Source organism: Hyperoodon ampullatus (genome assembly GCF_949752795.1).
Source record: "Hyperoodon ampullatus genome assembly, chromosome: 11".
Taxonomy (NCBI): domain Eukaryota; kingdom Metazoa; phylum Chordata; class Mammalia; order Artiodactyla; family Ziphiidae; genus Hyperoodon; species Hyperoodon ampullatus.
The window spans coordinates 57,392,100-57,403,568 of NC_136924.1; the positions used below are offsets into that span (position 1 = coordinate 57,392,100).

General features: G+C 57.7%; 1 protein-coding gene across 4 annotated transcripts; it reads left to right on the plus strand.

Moving 5' to 3' along the window:
• Positions 1-1,188: 1,188 nt before the first annotated feature.
• ACVRL1 (activin A receptor like type 1) lies at positions 1,189-9,713 on the plus strand (the record flags this gene model as incomplete). Of its 4 annotated transcripts, XM_079714455.1 has the most annotated exons (9): positions 1,189-1,272; positions 1,847-2,098; positions 2,285-2,496; positions 2,747-2,846; positions 3,222-3,380; positions 3,661-3,936; positions 4,508-4,705; positions 7,249-7,379; positions 8,583-9,713. In XM_079714455.1, 9 exons carry the CDS (start codon positions 1,209-1,211, stop codon positions 8,715-8,717), a joined length of 1,527 nt encoding a protein of 508 aa, XP_079570581.1. In that variant the 3' UTR covers positions 8,718-9,713. The 4 variants fall into 4 exon arrangements, with proteins under 4 accessions (XP_079570581.1, XP_079570578.1, XP_079570579.1 ...); XM_079714452.1 differs by lacking the exons at positions 2,285-2,496; positions 2,747-2,846 and having other exon boundaries at positions 1,209-1,272; XM_079714453.1 differs by lacking the exons at positions 2,285-2,496; positions 2,747-2,846; positions 4,508-4,705 and having other exon boundaries at positions 1,209-1,272.
• Positions 9,714-11,469: the final 1,756 nt, after the last annotated feature.

The following is an 11,469-nucleotide window of genomic DNA, read 5'->3' on the forward strand; positions in this document are numbered from 1 at the left end:
CTCAGCCCTAACCTTCTCATTCTCAACCTTTGAGAAATGAAGAAGGGGGTGGCTTCTGAAGCACTAGATGGTTTGGGAGCTGAGATGGGGACTGTTATAGATCAGAATTACTCCCCTAATGCTCTCCACCAAACTTCTGGAAAAGTTCAACCAGCCACAGAAGGTCAAACATTCAACATCTAAGTATGTTTCACTTCCCTTCCACATCACGGGCCCTACCCCCACTCTTTCCCAGGACGGCAAGGAGAGAGAAGGGGGCCGGGGAGTGGCTCAGTGAGGGCATCTTATACTCTGATGAGGGTGCAGAGAGGTTCCTTCACACCTGGCACAGCCCAGCACTGTCCAAGCTTTGTATGGTTGTTACAACCCTGAGGGCTCAGACATGGGCTGCCACCCTGGACTGGGATATGGAGTAGAAAAACACTGGACTGGGAGTCTGGACACCTGGGTTGTACTCCTGGTATTGCTACTGAATCCTGCCTGACCTTGCACAAGCCTCCTCTCCTGACTGAGCCTTAATCCCCATCTTCTCTAAAATAAGAGCTGGGCTTTGTGATTCACAAGGTTTCCTCCTAGGACTCCATCATGGGGGCGCCCCAGCCCCGGGTGGCCCCTGCAGACCCTGTAGCCACTCCAGCCTCTGCCCTGACAATATGTCCTGCTCCCTGCTGTGCGTGTTCTATCCAGACCCCAATCTAAACAATCTTGATTCCTGTTCCCAGCTTGGCGGGACCCTGAATGGCAGGAAGTGAAGACAGGAGCCTGTTTATGTTTGAGGCAGCCAGGCCGGCGGGGCGGGGGCACTGGGAAGGGGTGGGCACGGGGGCAGCGGACAGAAGGGTGGTGGTACTGCTGAAGAGATGCCCCTTCTGCCCTAGCCCCGTGGTCTCCTTCTGCCCTCTGCACCCTCCAGTCTGAACTCAGCAGCAGGAGAGCTGGGAGTCCCCCAGGCTCTCAGTCACTTAAACATGGCTCCCCACCCTTTACCCCTAACAGGATGGTTTCCATGGGGAAGTGAACCAGGACTTCCCCTGCAGGCCCCTCCCCAAAGCCAGACACAGGGAGGAGGGAGGAGGCCTCCCTGCCCCCCCCAAAAAAAACTCCCAGTGATTTCCTCCGGGTGGGAGGGACCCACGGTCAGTGGCTGAAAACACTGAAGGGATCACATTTCATAGATGTTATTGCACCCCTTCTCCTCTCCAGGGACCATGACCTTGGACCCTCCCAGGAGAACCCTTCTGATGCTACTGACGGCCTTGGGCCTGACCCAGGGTGAGTACTGGGGAGCAAGTATGGAACAGGGGCGTGGGTGGAGAAAGGGCTACCTGGGCTCAGCTCTTGTTGGGCTGAATTTGAGGAGCTGGGGAGGAGGGGGACTTAGGAGCTTGGCTGGAGGGCGAGAGACGGGCTCAGTGGGACTAAGCTCCCGGCTACCCCAACCCTCCTGTGCTGTCCTCCCGATCCAAACCCACAGACTGCTGCTCTGTCAGACTCCAGGCTGGGACCTCTATCTGGGGGTGCGGGCAGTGGGGATGTTGGCAGGGAGGGCCTGGGAGAGCCCTCAGAGTTGGGGCTGGGGGCTGGGCTGGGCCTGGAACTGCGAGGGGAGGTCTTAGGATCAGGGAAGGGACAGAAGCCTGGTTCTCCTGGTGGCAGCTGCCCCGGGCAGGGATAAGTCACTGGAGGGAAGGATAATCTGTGGATGGAACTGAAGGACCAAGGCCTCAAAGATTTGAGAGCTCAGAAGCTGGGGTGGGGGGGAGTGGGGGCAGGGGGCAGACCTGGGTATTAGGCTCATCCTGGGGAGCTGGGCCCAGAGCCGCTGAGCTTCCAGTGTGTCTCCCAGGCGACCCCGTGAAGCCCTCTCGGGGCCCGCTGGTGACCTGCACGTGTGAGAACCCACACTGCAAAGGGCCTACCTGCCAGGGGGCCTGGTGCACAGTAGTGCTGGTGCGGGAGGAGGGCACACACCCCCAGGAACATCGGGGCTGCGGGAACCTGAACCAGGAGCTCTGCAAGGGGCGGCCCACCGAGTTCTTCAACCACTACTGCTGCTACAGCCCCTTCTGCAACCACAACGTGACCCTGGTGCTGGAGGGTACGTCCAGCTGCTCCAGCAACCCCTGCCCGTCTTCTCAGACTCTGCCCTCCCCGTCCTGCTTGCCTCTCGTGCTCTGGCCTGGAGGGCGGCGGAGGCGGGACCCTGGGATCTGACTGGCAGAGTGGCAAGGTGGGGGGCGTCTGGCCTGGTGGAAGCTGGGCCTTAGTGTCCCTTCTGTGCCAGCCACCCAGACTCCGCCAGAGCAGCCGCAAGAAGATGGCCAGCTGCCTCTGATCCTGGGCCCCGTGCTGGCCTTGCTGGTCCTAGTGGCTCTGGGTGCCCTGGGCCTGTGGCATGTCCGGCGGAGGCAGGAGAAGCAGCGGGGCCCGAACAGCGAGCTGGGCGAGTCCAGCCTCATCCTGAAGGCATCCGAGCAGGGGGACAGCATGCTGGGGGTATGGGACTGGGAGAACCTGGGACACAGGGTGGTGAGGGTAGACAGGAGACAGAACCAGAGGGGACCCAGAGTGGCAGGTAGCCGAGAAGGGCACAATGGCAGGCACTCAGAGATTTGATTGGGCGCTAGACGGGAGGGGTTGGTGAATGAGAAGCCTGAAGAGACACAGCAGTGGGGCCCAGGTCGAGGAGGGAGAAATGGGTTGGGTGGGTCGTGGCTGCCTCTCAGTGGCCTCTCGGTACTCCCAGGACCTCCTGGACAGTGACTGCACCACCGGCAGTGGCTCAGGACTCCCCTTCCTGGTGCAGAGGACAGTGGCGCGGCAGGTCGCTCTGGTGGAGTGTGTGGGTGAGTAGTGGGTGAGCCCGGGGGATGGGGACCAAGAGCTCCTGTGAGCTTGGAGGGGTGAGGGAGCTCTTGGCCTCCGGCATCACAGGTGGGGCCAGGCCTGGCTCCGAATGGGAATTCTGCTGGCCAGGGAGGGGGTTGGGGATGGGTCAGTGCCAGACCCTTCTGCAGGAGCTGGGCTGGAGCAAGAGGCAAATGGGTGTGGCCTGCCGGCTGCCTTGGAGTCTGGATTAAGTTAAAACATAATCATCAGAGGTTCTGCAGATGAAGTCAGTGCAGCATAATGATGGGGGACCCTTCTGGGGATTACTGTGCCCAAGGGCTCTGTGTGTCCGGTATGTGACCCCCCTCCTTCCTCTCCGGCCGTCGGATCAGGAAAGGGCCGCTATGGCGAGGTATGGCGGGGCCTGTGGCACGGTGAGAGTGTGGCCGTCAAGATCTTCTCCTCGAGGGATGAACAATCCTGGTTCCGGGAGACAGAGATCTACAACACAGTGCTTCTCAGACACGACAACATCCTAGGCAAGCGGGAGGGTGCTGTGCCAGGCCCCCGGCTCTCAGCCCCCCGCACTCAGGGCTGGACCACCACCTCGCCTCTGGACACTGACCTAACCCTGAAGGACTCCCAGCCGGCCCTCAGCTTCCTCAGCCCTCTGATTCCAGTTTCCTCTCTGACCTAAGCCAGACGAGCCTCCACCCCAGCCCCAGCTTGGCCCTGACCTAGTCCATCCTCTGTCCCCAGCCCTGACCCGTGACCCATCGAGCCTCCTTCATCCCTAGACCCTTGGTGAGCCACCTGACCCTCCGCCCACAGGCTTTATCGCCTCGGACATGACTTCCCGCAACTCAAGCACGCAGCTGTGGCTTATCACGCACTACCACGAGCATGGCTCGCTCTACGACTTTCTGCAGAGGCAGACGCTGGAGCCCCAGCTGGCCCTGAGGCTAGCCGTGTCCGCGGCCTGCGGCCTGGCCCACCTGCACGTGGAGATCTTCGGCACACAGGGAAAGCCGGCCATCGCCCACCGCGACCTCAAGAGCCGCAACGTGCTGGTCAAGAGTAACCTGCAGTGCTGCATCGCAGACCTGGGTGAGCGGGGAGGGGCGGGCCCTCCGCGGGGGGCGGGGCCCGTGAGCTCTCCCTTTCCACGCGGTACTGCCTTTGCTGGTGATGACGCTGATTGGTGCTTTAAAACTTACAGACATGTGTTTGGTCTCATCTCACCTCTACAAGAGCCCCACAAGTTGCCTTAACGTTCTTTTCAAGCCCACACCAGCTGAGCTCCAGGAGTTAGGAGAAAGGGGCAGGGAGCCAGCAACCTGGGTTCTCATCCAGGCTTCGCTGACTACATCACTCCCCGTCACCAGGCCTTGGGGTTCAGCTCTGTGAAATGGGCATCACAATGCCTGCCTCCCCTACTCACACCTCGCTGGGTTCCTGCCCCTAGAGAGCACCACACAAGCACAGTGTAACTGGGACAGTTACTCTCCCCATGGCTGCTGTCTCCCAGCCCACCTCAGGGCGGGTTTCCATTTGCCAGCCCCTCTTATGTCCTACCGTCTCTCTCCATCCCACCTCACCCCCGGACCCCAGCCTCCCGGGGGCCACCCCGTCTGTGGGCTGGGATGAGCGGCAGGAGTGACAGGCCCGGTACCCACAGGCCTGGCTGTAATGCACTCCCAGGGTAGTGACTACCTGGACATCGGCAACAACCCGCGAGTGGGCACCAAGCGGTACATGGCCCCCGAGGTGCTGGAAGAGCAGATCCGAACCGACTGCTTCGAGTCCTATAAGTGGACGGACATCTGGGCCTTTGGCCTGGTGCTGTGGGAAATCGCCCGGCGGACCATTGTCAATGGTGAGGATACCCCCTGCACAGGATAGGGAAAGGGGAATAGGGTGGGTGGATAGACAGGCAGGAGATGGGACTTCCTGCCATGGCTGGTGCCCGTGGCCTGAGGAGCTTGTGGTCAGACCTCCCATATTCCCTTTACTGCCACTCACCAGCTGGTCCAGCTGAGTGACCTTTTAAGGTTCATCTGGGTCTGATTCTGGCTGTAAAATCTTGGGTGAGTGACAATAACAAAAATGTTAAGAGCAGCTAACATTTATTGAGTTTAAATATGTGCCAGATGCCACGCTGTACACATGTATTATCTTATTGAATCGTTCTTTGTTGGCAGGGAGGTGGTATTGCTTAGTGGTTAAGAGCGTGGGTTGGGAATCAGACTGCCTAAGTTCAGTTCCTAATTTTGCCATGTTCAAGGTACTTAACCTCTCTGTGCCTCAGTTTCCTCATTTGTAAGATGAGAATAAAATAATTTCTAGTTGTTGAGATAATCCAAATAGGGTATTCAGGGCAGTATCTGGAGCTGTTCTGTAGCTCAGTAAATATTAGTGGCAATTATTGTTGTAATGGCGCATGCTTGACACAGTATCATCCCCATTTTACAGATGAAGGGATTGAGGCACAGAATTACAGCTGGCTAGAGGCAGCACTGGGGTCTGAAACCAGGCAATCTGACTCTGGGGGCTCAGTGCTCTTTATTACCGTGCTTTTTATACCTCTCTGGTCCTTGGTTTCCTTGACCACAAAAATGCGGGATATAACAGTGCTTGCAGTGCCTGCTTATTACTGCTTTATTATTATTATTAGCCAAGCTGTGCAGCATGCGGGATCTTAATTCCCCGACCAGGGATCGAACCCGTGTCCCCTGCATTGGGAGTGTAGAGTCTTAACCACTGGACTGCCAGGGAATTCCCTGCTGCCTCTTTATTACCATGGGTGCCACAGGGGACTCAGATGTGGAGGGGCTGAGAGCAGGCGGAGGGACCTCGTTCCTGATGGCCCCATATAGGGGGCCGCCCTGTGGCTGGTGCCCTCCCAGCCCTGGGGTGGATGGGTGTTGGGTGATGGTCTGGACCAGGTGGGGAGGTGATCAGTCTTTGTGGAGGCTGTCCATGGGGAGAGGCTGCTGGGAGTCCTGACAGGTTGGGGACCACCCTCTGGATGGGCTCAGGTCCCTGCCCCTTCAGACATGAGCTCTAGAGGCTGGGGCTGGGGAAGGGGGCACCTGGAAGGAGCCGAAGCCCCTTGGACCAGGCTTCAGGCAGGAAAGGAAGGCTGGACCAGCCTGGGCTGAGGGGGAGGATGATTGCTGACTCCTGGAGCAGAGGGAAGCTCTGTCAGCCCCACAGAGATTCGTGGCGCATTATAAACACTGTAATCTGGTGTCAGCCCCGGCGCTGATTAAAGGCCCATAGACACGCTCAGGCCTCTGTGCAGCACTGATTAGGGCTCGAGCAGCACAGGGGCTGGCCTGGAAGCCCGCCACGGGGAGCACAGCTGGCGTGGGCTCTACCGAGGTTGCGGCTGTGCTGTGTGGCCGAGGCTCCCAGCCTGGGGCTGGAAGCAGGGTGTGGCCTGGGGCACTTTTCTGGGGTCTGGCCTCTTCTGCCCCAGTGCCTGCAGCTCCACAGGCATCAACTTCAGAAAGCTCCTGCTAAGGACCACGCACTTCAGATGACGAGGGGAGGGGGTGCTGCTGGCTGAAGGGGCCAGCAGAGGCCTGTGCCGTCCCTGAGAATGGATGGACGTGCTCTGGACCTGGGTAAAAACCTCTTTCTCTTCGGAGATGTGTTTCCTCCCCCTTTCCCTCATTCCACATCCTCATCCAGCAGTCAGCCAGCCTCCCTTCGTTAAGTGTAGCTTGGAGGTCAAGAGCATGGGCTTTGGTTAGACTTTCTGGGCTTAAATCCTAACTCTGTCACTTACTACCTGTGTGATTTTAGGCAAGTTTCTTAACTTCTCTGGCCTGAATTCCATTGCTTATAAAGTGGAGCTAATAGTATCGCTTACCTCATAGAGTTGTTGTGAGGATTTAATGCCATGCAGTTAGGACAGTGCCTGGCACATAGTAAGTGCTCAGTGAACATTAGGTGTTTGGGGGCATCTGTGATAGTTGCGGCCTGGGAGCAGTACCCAGGCCCTGGGTGGGAGGCAGATGTGGAAAGACTGGAACAAGATCTGGCCTAGGAATACAATGAGTTTAAGTCTTGACTCTGCCATTACTAGCTGTGTAACCTTGGGCTCAACTTCTCTGAGCATCAGTTTCTTCATCTGTAAAATGGGTCTTTGGGTTGCTGTGAAGACTAACAAGATAATGCATGTAAAGTGTTTATAGCACAATGCATGGCATATATGGTAAATGTAAAATAAACGGCAGTAATTATTATTATTTATAAATATATTTATTATATCATGGTGTCTCTCTCAGGGGTAGCATGGCGAGGCAACTGGTTTCCTGGACCCTGGGACAGAGGGTGGGCAAGGCTCTCCTCTGGGTGGTATTGGGCCTCCTTGAGGTCCCAATTGACTGTCCCATTGCCCTCCATCCCTAGGCATCGTGGAGGACTACAGGCCACCCTTCTATGATGTGGTGCCTAATGATCCCAGCTTTGAGGACATGAAGAAGGTGGTGTGTGTTGACCAGCAGACCCCCACTATCCCCAACCGGCTGGCTGCAGACCCGGTAAGGCCTCTCTGGTGGGGCTGGGATGGCGTGGGGTGGTGGCTCACAGCTGGGATTCCTGAGCCCAGGAACTTGTGTCTGGCCTCTGCTTCACCTGGATAGATTCTGGGGGACAGATTCCAGGGTACTTCTCTGGGTACTCCCTCCCACGCCCCTGCCTGTGGACCTCCGGGACCCTCTGGTTATTCTGGTAACCAGAACCCTTCACCTCGCCTGAAAAGTCAGAGGCTCTCTGCTGCATTTCCTGCCATGAAGTTTTTGTTGTTGTTGCTCATTTTTGTTCTTTCTCAAAACACTCCATATACTTATACAGGACACATGCATATGTGTATATAGACACACAGGGGCATGCACGCGCTTCTACACAAACACACACTCACAGGTACACACACATGCACCCATTCACAGGTACACACACACATGCACATATATGCCAGACTGTTGACCCCATGAAGAGGAAAAGCATGTCTCCTTTGCTGACCCTTATCTCCCTGTTAACCTGTCACAGTGCCTGGCACACAGTAGGTACTCAATAAATGTTTATGGGAAGAATGAATACATGTACCCATGTATATACATGTACGTATACATAGACACGTGTATACTTCTGCACAACATACAGAGCCACAAAAAGCCACTCATATGCACTCCTGTGCGCACACACATACGCTCTGTCTCGGGAACCGGCTTGAGCTCTGAGGTGGAGTGAGGCTGGCTCACTCTGGGACTGCTGAGCTTCCTGGGATAGGTTCCTCCCTAGACACATGCATTTTGAGGATGCAGCCAGGGTTGGTGGAGGTGCTGGGAGCCACTGCCCTCTACACTGGGGTCCCGCTGCAGATGGGCGTGTGGGAGCCCTGAGGCCTGCAGAGATCCCCTTTCCTGGATCTTGGTGGAGGTGAGGGTGGGGTGTACTCACCAAAGGGTGTCTCTTTCCGTCCTGCCTGCCTCTCTCCATCCCCTTCTCACTCCACTCCCTTCCTCTTCCATTTTTATCTTTCTTTTTCATCCTCACCTGGTTCCCGCCATTCCCCCTCTTACCACTTCTGTCCCTCCTCTCCCCCTCCTTTTCGACACTCTCGTTTCCGTCTTCTCATCCTTTGTGTCTCCCCACTACTGGGCATCCTCCTCGCCTCTTCCTTTCCACCTTCCCTGACCCGTGTCTCTGCTTTCTCTCCTCTGCTTCGCTCTCCCTCCCCCCAGGTCCTCTCAGGCCTGGCTCAGATGATGCGGGAGTGCTGGTACCCAAACCCCTCTGCCCGCCTCACTGCACTGCGGATCAAGAAGACACTACAGAAGCTCAGCAACGGTCTCCAGAGGCCCAAAGTGATTCACTAGCCACAGGCCTGAAGCCTGACTCCCCTCTGCCTGCAGTGTGTGTGTGGTGGGCAGTGGATGGTGGCCTGTCTGGGTAGAGGTTCTGTGAGTGTGTGTGCTGGGGAGGGGAGTGCCCCTCCGTGGGCAGCTGTGCCTGCCCAACTCGGCCCCCAGCCCATCCAGCCAAAAATACAGCTGGGCTGAAACCTGATCCCCGCGCCCGCTGGGGCGCGCTGTCTGGCCTGATCAAGGCAGCAGGCTCCCTGACGCCGGGCTCCCTCCCCACTCCCACGCCCTGGGTGCACCCCCTACCACCCCCAGGACCCGATGCAAAAGAGGCCTCAGAGCCAGGGTGGCCAAGCCAGGGAATCCCAGTCCTGGGCCCAGAGTCTGGGCCTGCGCTTTACCCCCTGACGTCAGTCAACCCCACTGCCCCACCAGAGCTGCCAGGGTGGCACAGGGCCCCGTCCAGCCTTCAGTAGACACCCTGCCCTGCTAGGCTTTAGCCTCTGTCCCAAGCACCAGACACCCAGGCCCATCGGTTTTTCTCCGTGGGTTTGTATCTCAGCTTCAGGCCACCTTGGGCCTCTATCTCCTAGACAAGACCCCCGCTAGCTGAATGCTGGCTGCCCAGGAGAGCGGGGGGCCTGATCCTGGGCCCCTCCTCCACTCCCCTCCTAGCTGACTTACTGTGGCATTAAACTCAAGGAGTCTTGCTGCGGGCGTGGCAGAGTCATAGGCCAGTGGAGAGGTGGCAGGTCAGATGGGCAAGGCCCAGGACTTTCAGAATAAACTGAGAGGATATTGGAGCCAAGCATGGCCGCCGGGGAAGGGCTCAGCTGGGAGTCAGGAGACCCAGGGTCTGGTCCGGGTTCTTGCTCTACAGGACAAGAAGGAGGCCTTCGCTGGCCCAGGGCCTTTGTTTCTTTACCTACATATTGAAAGATTTGTAGATGAAGATTTGGTCCTGATGTCTTTTGAGATGTTTTTCAGCTCTAAAGTTCTTTGAAATGTTTAGCCTGTGTCAGAACTCAGTTCATCAGTCCCTTGTACTCCTTGTGCCCCGGCTGCTGGCAATTTGCCTCAAGATGGAGATTTGAAAATAACTTTAGCTGAGGCCAAGGGTGTCTGAAATGCCTCCTAGTTTAATTCTGCAAGCTCCAGTTCCTGCCTTAACCCATGTCTGTGGCCATCTTTGGGCTCACACAGCCCTGGGCCTTCTGTCAGGCAAGCCAGCCCCTCACCTGCTCTGTAGCTTCGCCTTCTCTGCCCAGGGCTGAGAGCGGCCAGGGGCCAGCTTCCTTCAGGGCCTCAAGGCTCAGAAGAAATCTGGCTCCAGCCAGCAAGCCTGCAGCACCCAGGTTCCTGCTCCCCACTGGGCCCTGGCCCGGGCCCACACCCTTGTCCGGGCCCCAGAGAGTGTGTGTCTAGGAAGAGCATGGTGGCTGTAGAGAAGCACATGGGAAGTTCGGCGTTTGGAAATATCGAGGGTGTATGTCCATGCACTGAGGAGGTTACCCTGAATCCTAGGCGGGTGGATGGGCTGGAGGGTGATGGGGCTGGAGGTGGGGCCTGAGTGTTGGTGAGAAGCAGGGCTCAGGCTAGGGACGTGACAGCCCCAAACTTGGGAGGACCTGGCCTCGCAGCCCTCAGCCTGGGACAGGGTGGAGAAGGACCCTCAGTTGTCCACAGGAGATTAAGGAAACACAGCCTCCTTCCCCTCCCGCTGGAAACGCCCCAGCACAACCTCCCTGGCCGGCTTCTCGGCTTCTCGAGTGTTTCTTCCTTCCACCGTCAGAGAGGCACCTTCCCAGGCTGCCTCCCAGCATTGTGCAAGGCCCGGAGGAGAACCAGGAAGTGAAACTGGGTGAAACAGAAAGCTACGTGGACCTGCCTGGTTCCCACATCGTCATGGGGCACTCTGCTTCCCGGTAGTGTCACGTCTTCTGGTCACTGGAACCCACCTAGCCCAGGAATCAGGACACTCCTCAAGGGTTTTATCTCCACTGGATTTGGGGGTCAAAAGTCTCCTGAGACTCCACAGCCAGAAACTGAAGGCAGCAGCTCCCCAAAGGCTGGAAAATCCCTAAGAGGAGAAGGTCTGAGGCAAGAGGCGGAGTGATGGGGGAGGGTTGAGGGAAGGGGCCAGAGTTGGGAGGACAGCTGTGGCCAGGGAGAGAAGGAGGCATTGGTGAGAGCGGTCTGCATAACGCTTCTGAGTTCAGGACGGTGTTCCAATGCCAAAGTTACAGTCGCTTAACCTGGAGATACTGTTTGTGGGAGCATTTAGCTCGTGCTTAGCACATAGTAGGTCCTCAATAAAGCACGGTTGTAGGTCCGGAGCTCCTGCTGAGTCTTCGCAGGCCGGTGCCTCTGCAGTGGCCCATCGCAGAGGGAACCAGAGGGGACGGGGAAGGAGAGGGTCCCAGGGTATCCTGCCCGGTCTTTGCCCTTGAGAGACAAGTCACAGTTGGCGCAGGTCCCTGCTTGGACCCAAATCTCAGTTTCCACCGCCGGCTGGGAGTAGCCTGCTCGCGGCGCCTCCGCATCGCCCTCTGCTGGCCGAAGGGCTACCAGCGGCCGCCTCCCGCCCCGCCCCCACGCGGGGATCGCCTGCCTTTACCCGCCCAGGAGCTCCCCACCCGGCGCCAGCGTGGGTGAGCTTCCCCATGCTTCTGTTCTGTAGGGACTGTCCCCCGAAAACCACATCTAGAAAGGAGCTGCGTCCTCACTCAGAGGCAGCTTGGACCCGCCCGCCTTAATTCCCTGTTCT